The 25,459-nt window shown below is 46.3% G+C and overlaps 1 protein-coding gene across 4 annotated transcripts in view; it reads right to left on the minus strand.

The window, feature by feature from the left end:
* Nucleotides 1–25,459, minus strand: part of MIB2 (MIB E3 ubiquitin protein ligase 2) — a 70,881-nt gene that overhangs the window by 17,484 nt on the left and 27,938 nt on the right. For 2 of the 4 annotated variants that reach the window (XM_081016067.1, XM_081016064.1), the window contains exons 2-7: nucleotides 20,000–20,321; nucleotides 18,150–18,321; nucleotides 5,973–6,079; nucleotides 3,097–3,291; nucleotides 1,838–1,980; nucleotides 83–190 (exon numbers count right to left, since the gene is read on the minus strand). In XM_081016067.1, coding sequence (XP_080872193.1) covers nucleotides 83–190; nucleotides 1,838–1,980; nucleotides 3,097–3,291; nucleotides 5,973–6,079; nucleotides 18,150–18,321; nucleotides 20,000–20,246 — 972 coding nt within the window. In that variant the 5' untranslated portion in view covers nucleotides 20,247–20,321. The other 2 variants (XM_081016065.1, XM_081016066.1) reach the window with 2 other exon arrangements.

Consider the following 25,459-nt stretch of genomic DNA (forward strand, 5'->3'; position numbering starts at 1 on the left):
TCTCCTTCCCCTCCCCCCAATCCGTCTATGAACTACGGCACAATTTTTAGATCCATCGCCAGGATGCGTCAGCTGCACTCACCTTGGTCAGAGCACCTGGATGGAACGTCCAACGGGTATCGCTATTGAACTGGACTCTGACGTCTCCTCTGTCTGTGATTCTGTGGACAGTTCCTGTTTGGCCAATGAACTTTGGAAGGAAAGGAATGGAGAAGTATTGGGGAGGAGCGGGGAGATGAGGAGAGAGAAAATTAAAGGTTGTCATTTGAAAGCAAGAAATGCGAGCTTTTACCATCGGACGCCTCCCCTGCAGCAAGCCAGTAGCCCCTCCTCACTCACAAATACATTTTCAAACTGCTGAAATATTCATTGCTAAAGTCCATGGCCGGAATAATATTCATGGATCAAAGCAACAGATGTTTAAAACACAAGTTGTTATTATTATTATTATAAAACACAAACAGTTATTATTATTTCTTAAGATTTATCTTTTGCTGGTGAATGGTGATCAAAGTCTCCAAGTGACTTACCCGCATTTAACTTGCGTGCATTCACCTTTAAACACTTGACACAAAAAAACACACAAAACAAAACCAAGGGGGTGGACAGGGGGCAAGCTTCTGGGGAAAAAGACTTTGGCATGATAGCCATGTTCAAATATATAAAAGGATGTCACATAGAGGAGGGAGAAAGGTTGTTTTCTGCTGCTCCAGAGAAGCGGACACGGAGCAATGGATCCAAACTACAAGAAAGAAGATTCAACCTAAACATTAGGAAGAACTTCCTGACAGTAAGAGCTGTTCGACAGTGGAATTTGCTGTCAAGGAGTGTGGTGGAGTCTCCTTCTTTGGAGGTCTTTAAGCAGAGGCTTGACAACCATATGTCAGGAGTGCTCTGATGGTGTTTCCTGCTTGGCAGGGGGTTGGACTCGATGGCCCTTGTGGTCTCTTCCAACTCTATGATTCTATGATTCTATGATTCTATGATTCTATGATTCTATGAATCCTGCCTGCCATTGAACCCAATGTATTTTGACTATACACGATTTGGATTTTGAATGTAACCCCCATATACATTGAGTCTCGCCTGCATATTATTCCATTAAAAAGTAACATGAAACATTAATATTCTCATACAAGCACATATAATTTTCTCTTACACCCGCACGCACAACAGGAACAGTAAGCTTTGGTACACACTAACAGGAGAAGAAGAAGAAGAAGAAGAAGAAGAAGAGGAAGAGTTTGGATTTGATATCCCGCCTTTCACTCCCTTTAAGGAGTCTCAAAGCGGCTAACATTCTCCTTTCCCTTCCTCCCCCACAACAAACACTCTGTGAGGTGAGTGAGGCCGAGAGACTTCAGTGAAGTGTGACTAGCCCAAGGTCACCCAGCAGCTGCATGTGGAGGAGCGGAGACGCGAACCTGGTTCCCCAGATTACGAGACTACCGCTCTTAACCACTACACCACACTGGCACATCGGATCACTCCTTCATTGTATGCAATGTTAATCCTACTCAGATCAGGCCCTTGTCTCCTCCTAGATCCAATCCAGGACTCTAACCACTATACTGCACTGGCTTAGCTGAATACAAACTCCTGCAGCAGTAGAAAATATATTATTTAAAAAATGGATAGCACAAATGAGAACGGCAACAAAATGTTGCAGCGTGGAGACCTCCCTGTCTAGGATTCTGTTCCATTCTTCGCCAACCAACAGTCAATCACAATTCTGTGGCCACTGAGCATGCTCAATCCCCCTGGAGTTTTTGGACCTCCTCCCAGTTTAAAGCCCCACCCCCCCAAATTCTTTTTTTTAAAAAATGCGGTCCCCTACCTCAGCCATTTTCGGGTTCCATCCCCCGTGCCCTTCCTGCATCTCTCGTAAGATGTCGATGTCCAAAAGGCATTTCACTTTGTCCCCATGCTGGAACGGGTGCCTTTCAGTGCTCTCTTTCTTCTGCAACTCGGCCGGCTTACCTGCAGAAAGAGAGAGAAAGAGCAGCTGCCGACAGCGGAATGCACAATTTTACATCTTGAGTGCGTTCAGACAACAAACTAAATCCTGGGGTAGATGGGCAATCTCTAAAAGCAAGACCAGAGGCAAAAAATGCTGCATGTAGGAGCTGCTGCTGTTCAATTCCACTCCCCTCCTCTCTGACCCACTCTCAAATCACTCAGCAATCCATATAAAAAAAATCCTTCCAGTAGCACCTTTAAGACCAACTAAGTTAGTTCTTGGTATGAGCTTTCGTGTGCAAGCACACTTCTTCAGATACACAGTGTATCTGAAGAAGTGTGCTTGCACACGAAAGCTCATACCAAGAACTAACTTAGTTGGTCTTAAAGGTGCTACTGGAAGGATTTTTTTTATTTTGACTATGGCAGACCAACACGGCTACCTATCTGTATCAGCAATCCATGTTTACTTGAGAGGGTGTTATTTTAATTTTTTAGGGAGACCCTCCTCTTTTCAGAACTTTTTCCTTTTTCCTGCAAACCCTGGATTCCCCAAAACCTGCACGTGGTGCCATTCGGGCTACAAAATGAACGGCACTCACAGTTTGGAGCATTGGAATTAGAATGAACAACTGTAATCAACAAATTACGCTAGTAGGACTACAAGAAGTTTTGTAAGGAGAAATATACGAAGTGTTACAAAGTATAAAAAGATAGAGATATTGGTTATGAGTTTGAAATGTAATAGGGAAGATAAGAAATGCATACTGAGAGATTAGATTGGAAAATTTTCAGACAGGATTGTTGGGAATCAAAAATTTTTGAATAAGATGTAAAAGTATGTTTAATTACTGTTGAAAATGATATGTTAAAAAACTAATAAAAAATTATATTAAAAAAAAAGGAATTAGAATGAACAACAGCCCGATTTTCTCTTCAGCTCATAAATCAGTGCGTGGGTTTTGTTTTTGCTTTTTAAGAAAGCTTGTTCCCCCAACACATCCCTAAGTTGGTGCAAAAAAACCCCCAAAGTGTGCTATCAGAGACCAGCATTTAGCACAACCGCAGTGCAAATTACATTGTACTCAATGCGTAAATTTCACACACCCCTTCCCTGAGAGGGTTTCACACACGTACCTAATCTGGGGAGATGTTCCTTGTAGTAAAAGCCCCCTGTCACTTCTGCAACGCACTTCAGGTCCACTTTCCCCTTGTGCCCGACTCGGTACACGTTTGTGGTGCCGTCGGCCCACGTCACGCTGGCCACGCTCCGCCCGGTTTCCACATCCCAGCCACGGATGTCAACCACACGCCCGGCTTTGCCTTCGCCACCTGTCCGCAGGGATAAGAACAGAGCACAGTTGAAACGTGCCAATTCAGCCATTCTCCCCCATCCGTAACACACACACGCAGGTTTTCATCTCAAGCTCTTTGCCAGGAGGTTGAGACGGCTTATGTGAGGCCATCTGCAGATCACGACCTTCCGTGGCTCTAACTGCAACAAAGCCCCAAAGATTAGAAAGAAGTTCCCTGGGAAACGGCAGGCAGGAAGAATCCCTCGCCGGAGAAGGGGAGCTTAAGAGGTCAAGAGTGGAGCCTGTCTGACCCAGTGGCTGCACGTCTCCAGTCCTGTCAGGTCGCCTGCCTTCGGGGGTGCAGGGAGTGGAGTAATAAGGCCACATACACAAAGGGAACCTGTTTGAATCCAGCCTCCTTGCGTGGCAGAGGATTCTCAAAATTCCAACCGCACAATAAAACAAACACGGGCTGCATTTGCAAAATATGTTTAAAGTGCTCCATCCCTTTAATAGTCATGGCTTACACTCCCTCCAAAGAATCCCGGGAGCTATAGTTTAAGGGTGTGGAGAGTTGTTACACGACTCGCAGAACTACAATTCCCAGAGTTAGAATACAATGGTACCTTGGGTTAAGAACTTAATTCGTTCCAGAGGTCTGTTCTTAACCTGAAACTGTTCTTAGCCTGAGGTACCACTTTAGCTAATGGGGCCTCCTGCTGCTGCTGCGCTGCCGCTGCACGATTTCTGTTCTCATTCTGAAGCAAAGTTCTTAACCCGAGGTACTATTTCTGGGTTAGCGGAGTCTGTAACTGAAGCATATGTAACCTGAAGTGTATGTAACCCGAGGTACCACTGTAATAGAATCACAGAATTGTATGAGTTGAATGAGACCCCCAAGGATCATCTCGTCCAATCCCTGCAATGCAGGAATTCTGCCCACAGCCGTCCCTGAGAAGAGGGTTTAATTGCCAAACCACTCTGAGAAGTGCGGGTCTGTAAAGGAAATAGGGGTCTCCTAACAGCTCAGAGCACCCTTAACGAACTACAACTCCCAAGATTCTTTGGGGGAAGCCGTGATGGTTAAAGTGGTATCGCAGTGATTTGAACGTGTGGTGCGGAAGTGGCCTAAGTTGTGCAAATATTAACACATTTGGGTGTTAAACCAACCAAGCCATACTCAGGAGTAGACCTACTGAGATCAATGGGCATGACTGCCTCAAGTCCATTTATTTTGCTGGATATGATCTTGTTGCATACGTCACCCCGTCTGTTTTTATACCGTTTACCGGGTCCTGAACCAAGCGAAACTGTTTGCTGAGAGTGGGGATTGATCCACAAGCATTCTGGCCTTGCTGATGAGATTCCCATAATGGGCAAAAATAGGATATTGGACTGGATAGACCCTCAGCCTGATCCACTGGGACTCTCCTGCTGTTCTTCTAAAGCCCACTGAGTAGCCCTCACTTAGATTGTCCCACTGCAAGCAGTTGCAAGAAGGTTCCAGAGACAAAGTGTGGTCTTTTTCTTGACATGCTACTCACTTCTTACAGCACCACCCCCCTTAAGCAGAGGAAATAATTCAACCCTGTAGCTCGGGCCCTTAGATTTAATCAATCACACACACCGGGTTTACGAAATTTAGGGCAGTAGTCTCCAGTACTAGTCCTACGCAGAGTAGAAAATGTATCCTGACATCATTTTCTTCATTTATTTTCAGGTTATGTCTAAAGCTATGTGCACCATTTGTTTGGTTTGTTATTTAATTTAATAATTCAAATCCTCTTTACCCAGGCCTATGGCCTATGGCCTGTGAAAATGTGGGGGATTGGACTGTTATTATGATGATTATTTTATTATTAGGCCATCTGCTATTATGTTTGTTTTAATTATGTTTTTATTATTGATGTTCTGTAATGTGTTTTTAATGTTGTACACTGCCCTGGGATCTTCTGATAAAGGGTGTTATTTAAACTGAATAAATAATAACAGGGTGCAAACAGGTACACAATACTAAAAGCATCCAACACACAAAGACCTTGCAGGCCAAACTGTACCTGCCGCACGCCTTGGAACATGGTTGTGTTGACATCCCCCGTCATACTGATATTGTCAACTTCCAGTTTCTCTCCTCTTCGGCGCCTGTATTAACTGTGCTATTATTATTTGCATCTAAATTATGCCCTTTGGGTTGCAGGCAACAGGGTGTGTTCTGCTTCTCTCATGCCTAGAAAGCACAAGACCAAACCATTTTCTGCTTGTCTCGTGCTTTCTAGACATGGGTAATTGCAGTCTTGCCTTTGCCCTGCTGCTTTCGCCTGGAAGGCAGTAATCCATGGAAAACGTGGGTTTTCCCAGGGGAAAGAGGCGGGGCAAACGGGACGTGTGTGAGAGCCCAAAGTTTCAAGGGTTTGTTATTTTTGTTTTATTTTGCAAGGCTCCACAGAACTAGTGCAACTTTCGCTCATTCAGAGCGGACCCATTCAAATCGATGGACCTGACATACTGAGGCCCATTGATTTTCAGCAGGTCTACGCTGAGTAAAACTTGGATGAGCGCAAGCCACCATGCAGATTAAAGGAAATGTATTTGCCCAAGGCCCTCTCTACAGATCCATGAGGGAAAGAGCCTCTTGCTTCTTGTCTGGAATATAGAACTTCTCTGCCCACATCACAAGGAGCCAACTCCCACACCCCTAAAAGGCAAAAAGCACCTCACCGTCCTGGTTACCCCATTCCCAGTCGGGGCCCCGAACCACTTTCGCGCCCTGGAAAGTCCCCTTTAACGCGATGCGTGGCAAGTTCTGTCGTGGGCTCACAGTGACTCTGCAAGAGGGAAAGAAAGGGGAAAAAACACCATGTCATTTCCCCTGCTGCTCATACAAACAAAGCCAGTTTGCTTCTCTGCTTACAACTCTCGGCAAAATGTATATTTAAAAAATCAGAGTAACTGAAACATTTAGAACAGCAAACAGAAAGTCAAGTAGTATAAAAAGGAGAAACAGTCATTGACACACGTTGTTAAAAATCAAGGATACAACAACAACAACGTTCCTGGTTTCCTTGCTTAGAAGGATCTCAGAAAGCAGTTGATGGAAAACAACCTTTCTCTCCCCAAGACCCTGGAGAGGTGCTGCCGGTCAGAGTATGCAGCACTGGGGGAGATGAGAAAGAATAGTTGGACCTCCTTGGAGGCACTCCCCTTACCAGCCTTGTTTGGCCGGGTCTCAGTCTTGCCACACTATCAGATTCAGCCAAGAGGCAAAGGTTTCAGGTTGAATCCAATGACAGTCCTATGCAAAGTGCGTCCTCTGAAGCTAATGGACATGACTCAGCCGGGTCTAGTCTAAGCATAACTAAGATGAATGCATATTCTTAAAATGTGCACTCAAACCACACCACACTAGGTTTTACTGAGAGTTAACCCACAAAAATTAATGGACCTAAGTTAGCCATGACCAATAATTTCAATGGCAAGATAGAACAGGACACAAACCTTTATGTTTCTTCCCGAAACAAAACAACGCTTGCACTACTGAGACTTACAACCCAACGCTTCCTCCTCCCCAGAAAGTCAAGCTAAAATCTACAAGAGGCTGAGGGCAAGCAACAAGGATACGTCTCTGCGCGGTACCCACACAATGGTGAAGATGGGATCTGACGTCCGGTTGAAGCAGCTCCCAATGCCCATAACGGGATCGGTATTCCTCGCGTCCCAAAATCAAACCAAGTGCATTTGATTAAGCAGAAACTTCGGGCCAAGCCCTTCAAGAATTCCAGCTGGGGGTTGAGGAAGCAAAAAACTCTCCCGCCGCCATAATGAAACCGCTTCCACATTTGCGTGGCTTCCGTAATGGGGGAAGAAGAGGCATAACACTTCCAAGCCCCTGACTTAGCCTGCTGCTTAATACCCGGCAGCAGACGGCAGAGACTTGGGCGGATAAACCCCTGACGCAGCCTGGGAACCAGCAGCCACCCGGCCCACTGTGCCACTAAAATTAACCTTTGGCTCTCACTTTGGCTCATTAATGGATTGCTTCGGTGGCGTGGCATGCCTGGGGAAAGGTGCTTAGGGGAGAGGACCAGGGGGCAGGTTTATCTGCACACACGATGGCTAATCGGTATCTTTCCGTGATCCAGATTGTAACGTGATAGGAGCCAAGAGCGAGGAGGGAGGGCAATCCTGCTCAGCCAGTCTCCAGTACTAAAAGTCTGTACCGGGGCCACATCAATTCAGCAATCAAAAAAAAGAAAGAAATGAAAAGGATTCCGCAATTGGAATAAACTGATAACATTTTCCCTACAAGAAGCTCAGGGACATACACAATCCCCTCCAACTTATTTTAAAATAGCATCATAGTGCTTTAAATGTATAGTGTCATTGTGGTATTGGACTGGTTCAAAACCAGAGGACCGTCCTCTGTAAAGTAGGGCATGCTACTAGACATAATTCTGCGTGCAATTTGGGGTTGTTGTTTTTTTAATTCAGCCCTTCCCTGCCCAAAGATATTTTCTCCTCTGACACAGCATCCCCCTAAGCAAGTGGAGAAACAAATTGCACAGAAGAATTCACAGTCGAGAGGAAAAACGCCTCTGGCCTACCCATTCCCCTCGATCAAAATTTGTCCTGGAGGGTCCCTGCCCGCCTCAGTCAATGCCGTTTTATTCACAGCAATTTCCTCCTAAATCCTTGACCAGCAAAAGGGCCAGCTGGAAATTTGACAGAGCTGGAATCCCTGGGTCAGCACCGATCTCGAAAATGAAGGCCTTAATTAAAATGGTTATTAAAAGCAATATTGCAGCGATTAAATGCACCCCCCGGGGGGTGAGGTCTGCGGCACTCTTTAATAGCCTTGGTTGTTATCCGGTATTTGGAAGCAAAACAACTCAAATTAGATTAAAATCCAGGAGGCGCTTGGCTCCTGCTGCATCACTTGGCTTCTTCGTGGCTGGGTAGATAGCAGAGACGGTTCAGTTCAAGGTTAATGTTTGGTTCTCGGGGGCTTGGAAGAAAAAGTAGCCCTGTCCTGCTTCTGTGGAAGCTTGTCGGGACAAATAAGGACATCAGAAGAGCCTGGCTGCAGGATCAGGCCAGTGGCTCATCGAGTCCAGCATCCTGTTCTCAAAGTGTGCAACCAAACGCTTGTGGGAAGCCTGCAAGCAAGCCTGGAGGACCACAAAAGAAGTCTCCCTTCCTGTGGTTTCCAGCAACTGGTATTCAGAAGAGTTTCTGCCTCTGAGAGTGGAGATATTCAAACACAGCTCTATTGCTCTGTGAAATTGCCCCACGCCTCTTTCAAAACCATCTAAACCGGCGGCCGTCACAGCATCTTGTGGGAGTGAATTCTACGGTTGTAACTATCACATTCTGCGTTCCTCTAGCTGTCACAGGATACAGACAGCACTTGAAGGACAATGGAAGACCACCTGCAGACACCGCCCCACCCCTCCACTAAATTTCTCTCTCCTCCCTACTGAACTTTGCTGCCTGGGTGGAGAGTGTAACTCAGGGAGGGTCCACCCCTGTGCACCTTCCTCTCCAAGTAAAACCACCTTCCTCTCAGGCCGAAAAGCTGCTTGGCAGGCTGAGGAGAGCATGAGTGTTTGCCGGGATGCCTCCACACTTTCATCTCCATCACAAATCAGCATCAAGAGTGAGAGTGCAAGAGACGAAGAGAGAGAGAGAGAGAGAGAGAGAGAGAGAGAGAGAGAGAGAGAGAATCAGAGTGGGGAATGAATGGCTCCACATGCTGCTGGCTCTGGGAGTATGGTCACCAACTGCTGAACACAGCCCATTGCAAGAGGGCATCAAAAAGGGTGCCCACCCCTGATCTAGCAGTCAACACAGGCCAGAACTCCCTTCCTCTTGCCTCTGCAAGCTGAGTCCCCTTGGCTCCCGAGGTAGCCAGGTTTTATTACTTGAGCCAGCTGAGAGCTTCCTAATCAACACGTTGCCATATGGAGCAAAAAAAACAATAACCTTGACTTTCTGGAGAGGATGCCTCAATGGAAAAGTCTGGTATCCATGCCGGTGGGGGGGGGGGGATAGAATTTGGCAATCCACCCGATGCAGTCCTTTAAGCTTTATTCAGATTTAACAGCCAAAGGAGAGAAGGAAGGGCAAGAGAGGGACCTTGGAGCCAGGAGGCTCAGGCCAGCCACAAGAGAGAATAAAAGGATCATCTCAAGCAGGCAGACTGAATAAGCCTCCACCCACTGATCTTGGAGACGAGGCAATGGGAAGGTCCCAATGCAACCTGTGGCAGATCCTTGTTAAATCCACGCTGCTCTCCACACCACCGTGGCCAATGAAAAACACACAGCAGAAGATCAACAGAACTGGGTCTCATCAAGACTGCTGTTTTATCGTGTATGCAGCAGCCTGTCATTCATCCATGAGCAGCACATTTGAAGTGGATTTACCCTGGACCACCACGCTTTATCAGTTGTTCAGTAATGCTTCTCCAATACTCCCACACTAATGCCTCTATACTTTTAACTCTGCCATTCCACGGTCCTTGTCTCACACCCCACCCTACCCAACATAGCTGCACTATGAGACCGTTGCACACACAGCTCCATCCAGACAAGCGAGAGGCATCATCGGTATTCAAGGGCAAAGTCTAGCCTGGCAAAAACACTCCAGGGGGATGCAAAGAAGGGCCCAGTGAGGAGTGCAACCTGGCAACAGTCCTGAGGACCAGAGAGAAAGGCCTCGAGGGCAGTTTTCAAACTTGACATTCCCGAACTCTGCTCTAAGCCAAGAAAAAAGAAGGTAAGGAACTACATTAAAAGATTAAAAGGGATGCGGGTGGCGCTGTGGGTTAAACCACAGAGCCTAGGACTTGCTGATCAGAAGGTTGGCGGTTCGAATCCCTACGACGGGGTGAGCTCCCGTTGCTCAGTCCCTGCTCCTGCCAACCTAGCAGTTCGAAAGCACGTCAAAGTGCAAGTAGATAAATAGGTATCACTCTGGTGGGAAGGTAAACGGTGTTTCCGTGCACTGCTCTGGTTCGCCAGAAGCGGCTTAGTCATGCTGGCCACATGACCCGGAAGCTGTACGCCGGCTCCCTTTGCCAATAAATCGAGATGAGCGTCACAACCCCAGAGTCGGTCACGACTGGACCTAATGGTCAGGGGTCCCTTTACCTTTACCTTACATTAAAAGATCAAGATCACACCAACTTCAGAGTCTTTCAGACCCTCTTATTTATTTACTTATTTGTTTGTTTATTTATTTGCATTATTATTCTTATTATCTCGACTAATATCCCACCCTTCCTGCTGAAGGAGCCCAGGGCGGCAGAACAGATTCTTTGGCATGTTGATTTCTGCTGGCAAAACGGGCACGACACAAGCTAAAGTCTCCACCTCACCAGCTCATACGCTGTTTCTCAAAGCATTTCTTTTTTAAATAAAGTCCTATCAGGCACATACTCGAGAAGTGTCACAACACGCAACACTGGCTATGTTTCCGCCTGGGAATCAGGTCGACAGGCCCGGCTGGGTTCGCGTTCCCCAATTATCATCACCGAGGCAGCGATGAGGCCGGCCAAATTTCAGAGAAGGAAACAAAAGAAAAGGCGAGAGAGTTCTCACTTGGGGAGTTCTCTGCCCAGAGTCCAGCCGTTTCTAACTGATTGATCTGGCCTGGTCTCCAGCCACGATGCCATTGTAAAATTAGGGAAGGAAGTCCCTTGGCTCCTGCAGGCGGGAAAGAACAGCACGTAGCAGGGAAAGTGTCATTAATTCTCTGTCGCAGGGGCGGGGGAGCTCTGGCCCTTCAAATGCCGGTGGACTACAACTCCCATCAGCTCCAGTCATTGGAGGGATCACAGCTTACATACCCTGCTCTGTCTGGAAGGGTTCAAGATTCAGGTAGGTAGCCGTGTTGGTCTGACGCAGTAGAAATATATACAGTGGTACCTCTGGATGGGAACATGACCCGCATCTGCGCGGCTCGCGATTCGCCGCTTCCGTACATGCCGTCATTTTGACCATCTGCGCACGCGCTCCGTTACTTCCGGGTTGCCGCAGGATACAACCCGAAAATACTCATCTCGAAGCTACTTCAACCCGAGGTATGACTGTATATAGAAATAAAAAAATAGTCTAGTAGCACTAGGACTTGCCGATCAGAAGGTCGGCGGTTTGAATCCCCGGGACGGGGTGAGCTCCCGTTGCTCAGTCCTTGCTCCTGCCAATCTAGCAGTTCGAAAGCACATCAAAGTGCAAGTAGATAAATAGGTACCGGTGTGGCGGGAAGGTAAATGGCATTTCCGTGCGCTGCTCTGGTTTCGCCAGAAGCGGCTTAGTCATGCTGACCACATTACCTGGAAAAACTGTCTGCGGACAAACATTGGCTCTCTTGGGCAATAAAGCGAGATGAGCACCGCAACCCCAGAGTCGGTCACGACTGGACCTAATGGTCAGGAGTCCCTTTACCTTTACCTCCTTAGAGACCAACTAAGTTTGTTCTTGGTATGAACTTTTGTGTGCATGCACACGTCTTCAGAAGGGTTCAAGCAGTGTCCAGCAACCTGGAAAGATAGCCCATCTAGGAGAAGGAAACCTCTGATCCTAAACCTCCTCTGCCTTGTGGGACATAATTGGGAGAAGGAAAAGCCTAAGTAAACCCTACACAAATCTGGCGTGGAGTCCCTAAAGTGGTTGGATGGCACCTTGTGGGTTTCCTGCAGTCAAGCTGGTGCCAAATGTATTGTTCTGATTTCCTTTGGACCACATCTGCGAGGCCAAGAGGGGGGATCTTGTCATCCGGGCAGCCCTGGACCTCCATACACACTGCCCAGGCTTGTGCCTCAAGGGGTCACTTAGTTGCTGCCAACACAGTGGTTTGACTTCACCCCTGGAGGCGCACTCCATTGTCTCTCAAGACAGACAAATACCAACAAGAATGCATCTTCTTAACTTATTATTACTTATTATTTACCCACCCTTTACCCTAAGGTCAAGGGCAGGTTATTACATTAAAACACAGTATTAAAAACTAAAGCAACTAACAATTAAAAAGAAATGGGGGGTCCCAAAATATACCATCTCGTGTGTCAGAAGCCCAGGTAAAGAGTTGTTCCAAACAGTTTAAAAGTAATCTTTACTTTCCATATTTTTTTAAGGATCCAAGATGTTCTGCAATTTTTTTCCATAAGGGCAGTGTGCTGTATATCCTAGCCATTTTCCAGTGTTGGGTTAATAGAGGTCTACTTACAGCTGTGAGGAATATTACAAGTCTTTGAACATTAAAATCCTTATAATTTAGGAGAGCAAGCTTAAGAATCAGGGTGCAATATGTGTCTTGTAATAGTGGAAACCCTCATAAAAACCTGGTTCCAAAAACGGTTGTGTACATTTGCAGTCCCATCACCTGCCGTAGTATGATCCAATCTGTTTAGAACCTCTCCAGCACATCAGACTAATTTGAGGATTTATCCTATGACATTTCACATGTGCATACTGGCATCTGTATAGGGTTTTAAGGCAGGAAGCTCCTGCAGCCAATCAAAAGCCGAGGAAGCCCCGTCGGATGTTCAGCTTCCAAAAGAACATTCGAAAACCGGAACACTCACTTCCGGTTTTCGATTGTTCAGGAACCGGAACATTCGACTCCCAAGGCATTCAGGAGCCAAGGTACGACTGTATTGGAAAACAGTTCCCTGGGTGTGTATATGGAATGAAAAATTAATTGCTCAATGGGCTTTAAAGGTCTGTTTGCTTGAGATATAACTATCTGATTAGCTGAGAAATATATCTTTTGAGGTACGAGCAGCCAGCTTGTTTCCAGATCTCTGAATTTATCTTTTAGTTAAGACTCCTATCAGAGGGTTTTATTTTTTTGTAGCAGTCTCTTTATCATGTGCAATCCCTTCCGTTTCCAACCACTGATTTGCATTTCTCTTGGCAATTGTTTAAGATGCCTGTTTTGTAGGTAAGGAGGTACAGGAAGAAAAAAGTGATTTTTAAACATATTGATAGCAAGTGCCACATAATGTTTGTTCTGCGCTTCTAAGCAATCCATCTTTTAGCGCTTGTTCAAACAAGCCTACCCAGATATGTAAAGTTGACATGCATTTTTGCCTTGTAAGGGTTGTATCCTGTACTAATCCTACTCAGAGTAGACCTGCTGAAAGTAATGGACATTAGGGCCATTAATGTGAATGAGTTTACTCCAAGTAGAACTTTGTTGCATACAACCCCCCCCTTTTTTTTTTACAAAAATTGCTCATCATACTTGTAATCTGAACTTTCACCAATCATTTTAACATGTATTTTATTTTATAGAAACAACACAGATGATTCTACAGTTAGCAATTTACAAACTCTGTTAAATAAATAAAGAAGAAGAGAGAGCGCCTGAGCAATATCAGTCAGCAAAAGGAATAAAGAGATTGTAAAAACTGCGCAGCAAAAAGTTAGGTTGACATTAGCTGAACTTGCAATGTCTTCAGGGGAAAAGAGGGTGTGTGGGGTCCAATTTCAGACTTAGATGGATGCAAGCCTAGCTTTGCCATAGATAATAAACTTTTTATCGTCTCTGGAAAATCGGCATTAGTGTCTCCAGGGGCATCATTTGTGCTTTGCCTAGAACGGTTGAAAAAAGAGATAGAAATGCAACTATTGATCTTGTTCGGAGAAGAAAAAGTTTGCTGCTATACGTTGAGCAAGCAATTTGGAGAAAGGTGAAATGGCTCTTCAGAATGGAAAAAAGAGAACAGATTTTTTCCCCTGGTTTCTGTGACATTAGCTATGTCTTCACATCTAGGCTGTAGGTTTGCAAAATGCAAATTGCTCTCAGTTAACCGGATTGGAGCCAGCACAGAGGGAAAATTTCACATTTTCCTCTCCAGAGGAAAGTCCCTCCTTGATGCTGCTATTTTCTTGGGGCGGGGAGGAATTCCCCACTGGTACCTCTCTGGACCATCTCTGATCCCCCACAGCGGAAGTGGTCTGCATTAAATTAAAATACTGTACTTCTCATCAGCAAGCAATCTGCCTCTAGTATCCAGCACCTTGCCACCTAGCAGGTTAAAATTAAAACAAAGGCTCATCTCAATTGCAGAAACCGGGGATGGAATTCTTCTTGCAGGGAGTGCAACAGCTTTGCTCCAAAGAACCTAGGGATACTGGGGTCACATCCACACCATATGTTCAAAACATGTGGCTCTCCCCTAAAGTATCCTGGGAACTGTAGTTCACCCCTCAAAGAGCTACAAATCCAAGCTAGCTCCCAGGATTCCTTGTGGGAAGGATCTATATATAGAAGGATGATTTACATTTGCAGTACCTCTCCAGGATTCACAGCAAGAGTCTCTCAAAGCCCTAGTTGGTGATGCCCGGGGTTCAGCCTGGGAACCTTCTGCATGCAAGGCAGAGCTACAGCCCTTCCCATAGGACAGCTGAGTCAGTAGATCACGAGGCTCTTAATCTCAGGGTTGTGGGTTCAAGACCCATGTTGGGCTAAAGATTCCTGCATTGCAAGGACTAGATGACCCTCGTGGTCCCTTCCAGCTCTTAGGATTCTATACCATTCTTCTATATACCGAGTTGCATCATTCATCCATCTAGCTCAGTATTTTCTACAGCAACAGGCAGGTGCTCTCTTGGGTTTCAGACAACAGCCTCTTCCATCTGCCCACAGCCACGATTTTGCTCCTGGCTTTAGTTTGGTAGACTTTGCAGTTCTAGTTATGATATGTCTATATAGTATATGAGAAGTATCTTTTAAAAATATAATACCAGTTAAAAACAATTAATAACTTCCAAAGCAAAAAGGTTTCAAATCAGAATGAGGCGGAACAACCAAATGACCACAAGCCCCTTTTTATGGCTCATAAAATACACAAGAGTCAAAACAAAACAGATAAAATCAACAGCCTTAAACGTAACCAAACACCTTTGGACCAAGGTCCTCCCTAATGAAATAGCTATTTGTTCGGCAAACAATAGGTCAAAAATACTGGATGTGCAAATCGCCAAGCGGCATCACCGGTTTGAACTTTTAGTGATGGTGTTCATCTGGCCCCAGGGTCACTTCCAGATGGAATCCCTTAAACATGCAAGGATATAAAAAAACCTCTCCTCCTCTAAAGGGGCCTCAAAACAAGGATTCAAAAATTATCCAGCTTGTTAGCCTTTCAAGTTATGCTGTCTTGAGCTGTTATCTGGATCCTCCGGACTGAATTGAGAGCTCCCACCAGCATGGCCACTTAGAAATGATTTACACTTTTGAAAACCCTCAAATGCAAGGACAAGGCCGTTCTCACACCCAGGTGCCTTCTTAATTAAATATCAGTATTCCTCAGTTATGGTACCGATCTTACTAATTTCTCTGCCTTTTGATTTTTTTCTTAGATGCCTTCAGTTATTTCCCGCCTCTATTGAGAGCCTTATAGTTTGCCTCCTTCAACAGTTTCATTGGGTTCTCGCGCATATGGAATTGTCTTGCAAGTGCCCTGGCCTATATTTTACTTATAAAAATATTTATATACCGCTATTCATTAAAAAAAGGTGTTTAAGACGACAGTGTATAAAACCATACAATGAAAAATCATATAAAAAACTAAAAGCAGACATCAGCTACCTATTGTCAAAAGATACGTTCTGAATTGCCTGCATAGCCCTGGTGGGATAGAGAAGTTTTCAGCAGGCATTTAAAATTTGAGACAGAAGGCGCCTGCTGAATCTCCAAATGGTCCGAGGCCGATTCAAATCCCAGAACATACAACCCTGAATAGCGGTCTAGCCAACATGTTAAAAGCCCTCGCCACATGTGGTAACAGAGAACAATTCTGCTTCACTTTTGGCATCTCTGAAGGCAGCTATTGCAACTGCCCTGAATCTTTACTGCCCGGTGCTAACTTTATCCCACTTTTCACAACTGTTCTTCGTCAAAACTGCTTTCCAGACCTCTTACTCATTGTAAGACACGAGAGAGAGAGAGAGAGAGAGAGAGAGAGAGAGAGAGAGAGAGAGACTTCACAGTGTTTTCACCTTGGAGGCAACCAACACTGCAAGGAATCAATACATTCTGCAGGCCTTGTTGGGATTTTCAACAGGAAGGTATCCATTATCTGAATGAAACCAAGAAACCATGCGTTGGATTTATGATTGTGCACAAAAAAGTCACCAGAGATTCCAAACTTAGGCGCTTCAAGTGATTTCTCCTCCTTTTCACCTTGGAAGCCCCAGTGGGAAAGTGACGCACTGTCTGTCCACAGCCTCATAAAGCATGGTTTATGAAGTCACAGATGAGTGGCACAATCCTCCCTTGGTGCTCCTCTTTTGTCCTTCTGCACCGCCCCCCCCCCCCCGGTGTGGAAGCAGCTTTGAGACACAGATCCTGGCTTGTGTTAAGCCAAACCTACATTTCCCCCTCCAGGACCAGAGAACTCTTGCATAACATCATATCACAAGCCAGGATAATGTGTGTGTGTGTGTGGAGAGATTGTCCCTTATTACCCTGGCTTGTCAAACCCACAAAAGCTAAAGATTTGTGGTTCAGACGTAACAGGGAACCTGGGCTTAAAGGAAACCAGAATCTCGATAGCTACTAACCACAGTGGCTATCATGAGTCCTGAGGTGTTGCCGGGCTCAGGAGTGGGGTAGCGGGCCGAGGTGGAACAAGAGGGGGAATGGGAGCGAGACATGGGGGTGAGAGGCTGGAGGAAGTGGGTACCTGCCCCTAACTAGGGACGCATAACTCCCATCTCCTTCCTTTCCCCCCAGACATTTTGCACGCCTCCCTCCGAAGACAACCTGTCAACGGCACTGAGCACCTGCCCCCTGACTCTCTTTCATCCCACGCCCCCATGCCCAAATCCGGCTCTCCTGCCCCACGCATAGAAAGCTTAAAAGTCACTATTAGTCACCCCCGAGTTTCATTCTCCTCCGAGGACTTCACACAGTGGCACTGGCAGCTCCTCTACAATTTAGGAAGCAACATTAGAGGAGGGGGGTGTTTTTTAAAAAAGGGAACAGGGTAGGTTGCCTAGTTACCATTGCAATCGTCTACTGAAAAAAGCCCTGGAAGCCCTTTGCTTAAGCAACCCCCCATCCTTTTTCTACTTGCTTCAGTTTTGGAGAAGCTCGGTTCTCTTAAAAGCAAAAGCATCACACCTGGGGACGGACAAATCTTTTCCATTTTGGTTTCTGCCCGGCTTAGCGAAGGAGGAGCTATGCTCATTTGCACGACATCACCCACCCACCCCAAATCGCCCTCGCAAGCTAAGCTGGTACCTCTGGCCCTAACTGTTCCCCTACGAGAAACTTCACCACATGCCACTGGATAGAAGCCGTACAAATGTCCCAACAGGTATCCACATAAAACTGGTGTTTATAAGAAATATGTTCAAGATGTAGCCAAGGCTGCAGGGTCCTCAGACTGCTGCATATTAGACAATAGGTGTTTATCCTTCCAGGCTCCAAGTATAAGTCTCTTAGAGATCTAGAGCAAAATACAGTTTTCTTGTTCTTCCATTAATCCCCATACTAAAGGAATATCACTTAAAAGTACATGAGCAAACTGCATATATCAAGGATCTGATAGCTACAAAATTGAGGAGGACAACAACTTAAACCAAAAGTAATATATATCACTGGACATGTGCCCAAGGGATTTCCAGCATCATACCACATGCCATACTTGGCTTGCCAGTTTCCAGTTTCCAGTTTCCCACCCCTTGAAGCAAAACAAGTACGGATAGAATCGAGCCCTAAAAAGAAAGAACACGTCACCCTCTTGTTATCTATCTCTCTATATATTAACATTTCTTTTGCTTACAGACAATGTACACCGGGGATATGTGCAAGTGTCAGGGGGTTGGACTAGATGACCCTTGGCACCCCTTTCCAACCCAACAAATCTCTGATTCTATCACTTACGGCTGCGAGTGAGCAGTCTCGTAGCGCTCAAAGGCGTGGGAGAGGTCATGCTTGTTGTTCATGTAGCACTGCATACACAAGTCGTAATCGAAGCAGACCTTGCATTTCCACCGCATCCCGCGGATCCCGTGTTTCTTGCAGCAGTCGCAGATGATGTTGGGGTGGCGGACGCCTAATTGAGAGAGAAAGAAAGAGGCGAGAGTCACCATCAGCAGCTTCAGCAACCAAAGAGATCAAAGGGGTTAGAGAAACTCCCTTATGGAAGAAAGGTTATTAACACGTGTGGCTTTCAGTAAGCAGGAGAGTGTGTGTGTTAGAGTAGGGTTATCAGATTTTTTTCAATGAATCTGGGGACACTTTAATTACATACATATATACATACTACATGTTTGGGACATTGATGCTGCAGCGATGGCGGTGGCAGAGGGGCGGCCGCCGCCTTGACCTCAACCGCCATGTTTCCCCTTCCTCCGAGGCTTCTATCTCCTTTCTCCATGAACCTGGGCAGCCCCTGAGTTGTTAGTTCTTCGGTGGTGGGGAAGCGGTGCACAGTGGGTCAGGCAGGAAGGTGGAGAAGGAGGGCGGAGAGTGGCGGTGGCAAGGCTCGGGCAGCACGATGCCTCCCTTCCCATCAAAACAGCCCCAATCCCCTTCCTACTTGTGTGCAAGCAGGAGGGGGTGGGATCCCTCAGCTGGGAAGCAAGGCTTCCTGTTGCCTAACTGAGAGATCCCTTCCCCCTCCTGCTTGCACGCAAGCTCGGATAGGCACCGTGAAGCCTCCTTTCACAGCTGAGAGATCCCCGCCCCGCTCCTGCTTGCATGCAAGTAGGAGTTGGGAGGCTGTTCTGATAGGCAGCATGAAGCCTCCCTTCACAGCTTAGTTGCTGGGGTCAGGGAAGGTGGAGGCAGCCCGGAAGCCAGCCAGAGCCAACTGCTCTGGGCTGCTGAGACTGCCGCTACTGCATTTCCTAGGAACATTAGATGAAATCTGGGGACATTCTGGGGATGGAATTTGTCCAAGGACTTATTCGCAAATCCGGGGACTGTTCCCTGGAAACGGGGGATGTCTGGTAACCCTATGTTAGAGGTGTCTGAAATAACGCATGGGCACCCAGGATCCTCAAATCATTCCAGGGAAGGACCCTTCTCCAAAGCCAGCCAGTGTAGATCAGCCGGGGGGTAAACTGTGGCTTTTCAAGTCACCAGCCAGCAACATCGCCAGAGGACAGTTGGGAGTTACAACAGTCCAACAACCAGGGGAAGGCCACAGGTTCTTTACTCTGACTGGTGCAGACAATGCTGGATGAATGCTTGGTGTGGCTCAGCGATGCAGATTCCTAGGTTCCGAGAAAAGGCCACAGCTCTGTGCAAGAGCATCTGCCTTGAGTGCAGAAAGTCCCAGGTTCCAATCCCGGCATCTCCAGGGAGAGGTGGAAATGTCACCTGCCTGAAACTCTGGAGAGCAAGTCAGTGTAGACCAGCGGTTCTCAAAAGCGTGTGGCAGGAGAGGATGGCAAGTGTGGCAGAAAGGTTCAAGGGCAATCAATATTACATGTTGGGAATGATTCATGTTCTTATGTATCCGCCTTGTTTTTTACTTTCTGGATGTCCCGTTATCATATGATAAAGTACCTGTGTTCCATTACAAATCAAAGCCTGCCAGGAGCTGCTACTTTTTGTTTTCCAATGTATTTCTTATCAATAAAAAAAAAGTCAGGGCAAGGAAATTTTTATTCTGGAAATGTGGCCCAGAGGAAAAAAGCTGGAGGCCCACTGGTGTAGATAGTACTGACACAGATGGACAAGTGGCTTAATTCATTATAAGGCAGCTTCCTGTGTTATTTACTTACCTATTTGTGCATTATCGTACAGAAGAAGATCGTACGCTCCCTGAAACCCAGTCCGGTAGTTGGTGCGAGTTCCTTGGTCCCACTGGACCACCACGGTCTTATCTGGGGTGGTTGGGCTGCCCTGCCGACCGATCTCTACCACCGTCCCGACATTCCCTTCGCCGTTGTCTTGGTTGCTCCATTTCCAGTCCACCCCACGGACCACCCGCATTCCAACCTGCATGCTTGCGTAGGGGTCAAAGTCCATCGCCCGGCGCAGGCAACCTCAAGTTGACGGCCGGACGGCCGGCTCACAGCACAGAGGGCAAAGCATTGATGAAACCTGGGGAGTGGGGAGATGGAAAAAAAGCCACGCATGGGTTCAAAAAGCATGCTGGGAAGATTGAGGCAGTGTGGCTGCTATGCACCAGGTGTGTGGGTGAAACTATAGTCTTCTGGGATTTGCTGAACTACAACTCCCATCTGGCCCGGCAAACATGGGCAATAGGGAATTGTGGTTCAGCAACATCTGGAAGGCCAATTGGTGCCTCTTATGCACCAAGTGGCATAAGACACATGGTGGGACATGGGTGGCACTGTGGGTTAAATCACAGAGCCTAGGACTTGCCGATCAGAAGGTCGGCAGTTCGAATCCCCACAACGTGGTGAGCTCCCGTTGCTCGGTCCCTGCTCCTGCCAACCTAGCAGTTCGAAAGCATGTCAAAGTGCAAGTAGATAAATAGGTACTGCTCCGGCGGGAAGGTAAACGTCCTTTCCGTGCACTGCTCTGGTTCGCCAGAAGTGGCTTAGTCATGCTGGCCACCTGAACCGGAAGCTGTACACCGGCTCCCTTGGCCAATAAAGCGAGATGAGTACCGCAACCCCAGAGTTGGCCACAACTGGACCTAATGGTCAGGGGTCCCTTTACCTTCACCTTACTATGCACCAAGTGGGCATATATTGTTCTTCTTTGCTCTCATGTATTCTAACAGGGGCATCATTCTCCAGATGTCATAAGATCAAGTCAAGTGGACTAACTAGTCCAGCATCCTGTTCTCACAGTGGCCAGACAGAAGCCCCAATGGGAAGCATGTTAAAAGGACCTGAGTGCAACAGCAATTCTCCACACTTGCAATTCTCAGAAACTGGTTTTCAGATGCACAGTGTATCTGATAGTGGAGGCAGAACACAGCCAATGTGGCTAGTAGCTATGGACAGTCTCCTCCTCCTCCTCTGAAATTTGCTTCATTTAAAACCAGTCAAGGGGAACAGAATGACTAAGAGCATAAGAAGATCACCAGTAGGCCCCAAACTGCTGGTTTCAGGTTTATGTGGTCAATATAAATCTCAGATGACACTTGGGCAACCCAGGAAGCAGCAGCCCTCACACACAGTTCTGATCACCCCCTCCACCCACCCTTTTACAGAGAAGTTTCAAAACAGAAGGAAGCTTAAAAAAAAGCACATATGAATTTCTGACACAGTCCCTCTCTCTTCTCTTTCTGATGACAAGGCCTAAAATTAGACCAGGAACTAAAAATACTTGCACAGGAGACAATGAACGCTTCTCACCCCATTTGCATTAATGAAAAGAACACAAAGCCACATCTCAAACACACCATCAAACACTTAACAAGTCAAGGGCAGCCCATGACAGATGAAGTAGAAAATGGATGCTCTTTTAAACACACAAGTAGAGCGCCATGAATTAAAAGCAATGGGAAATTCATTGGTTCAAGGACTCAGAAATAAATTAGGAAAGGTCACAAATTTATTTATTTTAAGATCAAAGCTGCTGTCGCATTCAGAGCTAAAGCCAGTCTCCTATTGGCTTCAAACAGACATACTCCCCTTTATGTTATATAGCTCAAACAAATATTCACAAATATTTAACACAGGATGACATGTCGTGCTCTGCCACTCACACTTTGAATGGACTAGGACCTGGGAGACCAGGGTCCAAATTCTCCAGTCAGCCATGAAGCTCACAAGGCCAATATTGGGCCAGTCACTGCCCCTTAATCTAACCCACCACACAGGGCTGTTGTGAGGATAAAATGGGGAGGGGGGAACCATATACGCTGCCTTGAGCTCACTGTAGTAAAGAGAGGGATGTAAGATGTAATAATGAATGTAACAATAGTACAAAATAAATAAGCTTTTGACAAAAGACTCCAATTTTATACAAGCAAAAAAGTCTGCAACACAAAGCACACTTACTTAGCAAGCAAGCCTCATTGAAAACAGCAGCTTTAATTTCTGGGCAAAAACACAGGGTTGTCTCCAACTGAGGCCCCATTTGTACTATATATTTAAAGCAGAATCATAGCACAGTAATTCCCTGAGTGGTTCAACAGACTGCAGTTCTCAGGATGATTTGGGGGAAGCCTTGACTTTGTAAAGTGGTATGATAGTTCTTTAAATGTACAGTATAAAGGGGACTAATCATACTACTTTAAACAGTCATGCCTTCCCCAAAAGGATTCTGGGAGTTGTAGTTAAAGGTGCTGAGGTACTGGGGACCCCCTATACCCCTCAGAAAGTTAACAGCTCTTAAAAGTGGTTCAGCAGTCAACAGGGAGCTACGGGACTTGTAGCTCTGTGAGGGGAACTGGGTCGCCTAACAACCCTCAGCACCCTTAAACTATAATTCCCAGAATTCTTTGAGGGGTAGCCATGGCTGTTTAAAGTGGTGCCACAGTTCTCTGGTGCAAATGTGGCCTTAATATTTGATGCCTGTCAAAATTGTGTGGCAAATGCTGGAAAGATTAACAGCACAGCCCTTTCTTTGTATGTTGCGTCCAGCGCTAGCCCTGCTCAGAGCAGATTCATTGAAGATAATGGACTCAGCTAACTTGGCCCCATCAATATCAGCAGGTCAACTCTCAGGCTTGACTTCAGTGGATCTACTCTGCGTAGGACTAGCTCTGTGAAGGGGGAATAGGGGGTCTTCCCAACAACTCTCACCACCCTTTACAAATAAACAAACACCAGCTCCCAGGATTCTTTGTGGTAAACCACAACTGTTTAAAGTGGTACCACAGTGCTTTAAATGTATGGTGTGGATGTTTTCTGTCTCTGGAGCTATCAAAACGTTAGATACCACTAATGGTATGCCAGTTATCAAAATGAAAGATACCACAGAACATTGCAGGTCCCTGCTTCACGGGCTTTCTGCGTAGGCCTCAGGTTGGCTGCTGTGAGAACAGGATGGGGTGGTGGTGTCTAAATGGACCTTTGGCCTGATCTAGCAAAGGCTCCTTTTAGGTTATTCTAGTAAAAAAAACACACCATTGATGAGCAGATATCAGAACTCAGTTTCAGTGCTGAGCGACAGTTATTTTGGCGAGTCCTTTGGCAAACGCCTGTGCTTTCAGAGACAACAAGGTTCTTAGAAGAGGAGAAAACAGAAAGCGAAATACGTTCCGTCTCAAGCCCGGCTTCCTAACCTTTTCTCGAAAGCCGCCCAGAAAAGCGATTCCATGGCTCCCCTAGGCCTCTTGCTCCATAGATAATGTCCTCTCATGGTTAAGAAAGGGCATCTTCCCTGGAGTTTAAGCGCATGACTTCTACACTTCAGGTGAAAAGGCACCCACCTAGAGAGATGTCCCACCTCCACATGTGGTGGAGTCTAGATACAACCATGGGTGATGGATGCTTTCATTGGCCCTGGAAGATGCGCTTTGCGGTTGCCTAGCAACAGGGGAATATGACGTTACATAAGGAGAGTCCTGTTGGATCGGTCCAGCACTCCATGGAGTCTTCTTACCGTGTCCAACCAGAGGTGCTGGTAGTTGTTAGAACCCCCCTTTTTAAAAAAACTACAGCTCCTAGAATTCCTTGAGGGAAGCCATGATAGTTTAAAGTGGTACCATAGAGCTCTAAAAGTATGGTGTGAATGTGGCCATATACACTTAAAAAAATATATCAATGAACCCTTCAAGGAGATTTGGGGGTGTAGCTAGTAGCTCTCTCTGTCTGGCCCACACCATCTGTCACCCAGACACACCCCTCACCAGACTTGCTTCGCTCCCTCCTTGTGTGTTTTTGCCTGGCTGGAATGTGCCCTTGAACTCAGATCATGCCTCTTGGTTGCCTGGATAGGGAGGTGCATGCACCTATATGTGTAGAAGTACCCTCCTGTACAAAAAGCAACATTTACATTTGTTGCCCCACCCACTTTTGCCTCTGGCCCTGCCCACCTCTGGCATGCGGCCCCCAGAAGGTGGCCCAGAGAGGAATGCGGACCTCAAGTTCTGAGAGGTTCCCACACTGTTCTGTGTGCAAAACCATGAGCTCTACCAGATTTTCGGAGCCGACAGGAGATTTAAACACAGGTCTCCTCAGCCTGAAGTCAAAACTCTTAACAAGTAGCTAGAAAAGAATCCCACCGCAACGTGTTCATATAATAAATTTATTTGATTTCTATCCGAGGAGTTCAAGGTGGCATATATGCTCCCCCCCGCCGCCCCGCATACAACCCTTCTCATCTTATCCTCGCAACAACCCTGGGAGGTAGGTTAGGCTCAGAGACAGTGAGTGACTCTGGGATAGAGTGCTGGACTCTAACCACACTGGCTAAATAAGTCAAAAGACGTCTCAGGAACCAAAGGAAGAGCTAAAGAAACCAGACAGTTAAAAATAGATAGATACCTTCTCACATGAGAGGAAGAAAAATTTAAATATACCAGCATGGCTATTCTGGGATCCAGCCGCATCACAACCAAACGTGTCGTGCTTCAGACATCACAGGCGGACCGATTACGAAAGGGGAGGGCAGGAGGAGCTCTTTCAACTGAAAGAACAATTAAAATCCTTGCCTTAAGGGGATTATGTCTGTCAGTCTCAATTAAAAGGGATTAGTAGACAGTTACAAAAAAATAGGAGTGGATATGTAACCTAGACATCATATTTAGAAAGGGAGCGGGCAGGGAGGTCAGTGCATTGTACGATGTTTGGAAGGGGCTAAAAATAAGTTAACATTTTCAATTGAAAATATTATTATTAGCACCAATGTGATACGTAGCGTTTTTGCAAAAAAATTCCCACGCATTGTTCTTTGATAGCAGAGGAGGCTGAATGTCTGCGATGAGGGGAAGAGGAGGGGGGAGGGCCAGGAAGAATGGCAGATGGCATTTCGATACAACCAGAGAAAACCCTGGTTCTTTCCCATGACATCACATTTCGTGCCCAGGCCTGGAAAGACTTGGGTGTGGAAGCTTAGATCTGACACAGTACAGTGGTACCTCAGGTTAAGTACTTAATTCGTTCCAGAGGTCCGTACTTAACCTGAAACTGTTCTTAACCTGAAGCACCACTTTAGCTAATGGGGCCTCCTGCTGCCACCGCGCCGCCAGAGCACAATTTCTGTTCTCATCCTGAAGCAAAGTTCTTTACCCGAGGTACTATTTCTGGGTTAGCGGAGTCTGTAACCTGAAGCGTATGTAACCTGAAGCATATGTAACCTGAGGAGAATTTTTA

This window comes from Podarcis pityusensis (genome assembly GCF_964106645.2).
Source record: "Podarcis pityusensis genome assembly, chromosome: 8".
NCBI classification, from domain to species: Eukaryota; Metazoa; Chordata; class Lepidosauria; order Squamata; family Lacertidae; genus Podarcis; species Podarcis pityusensis.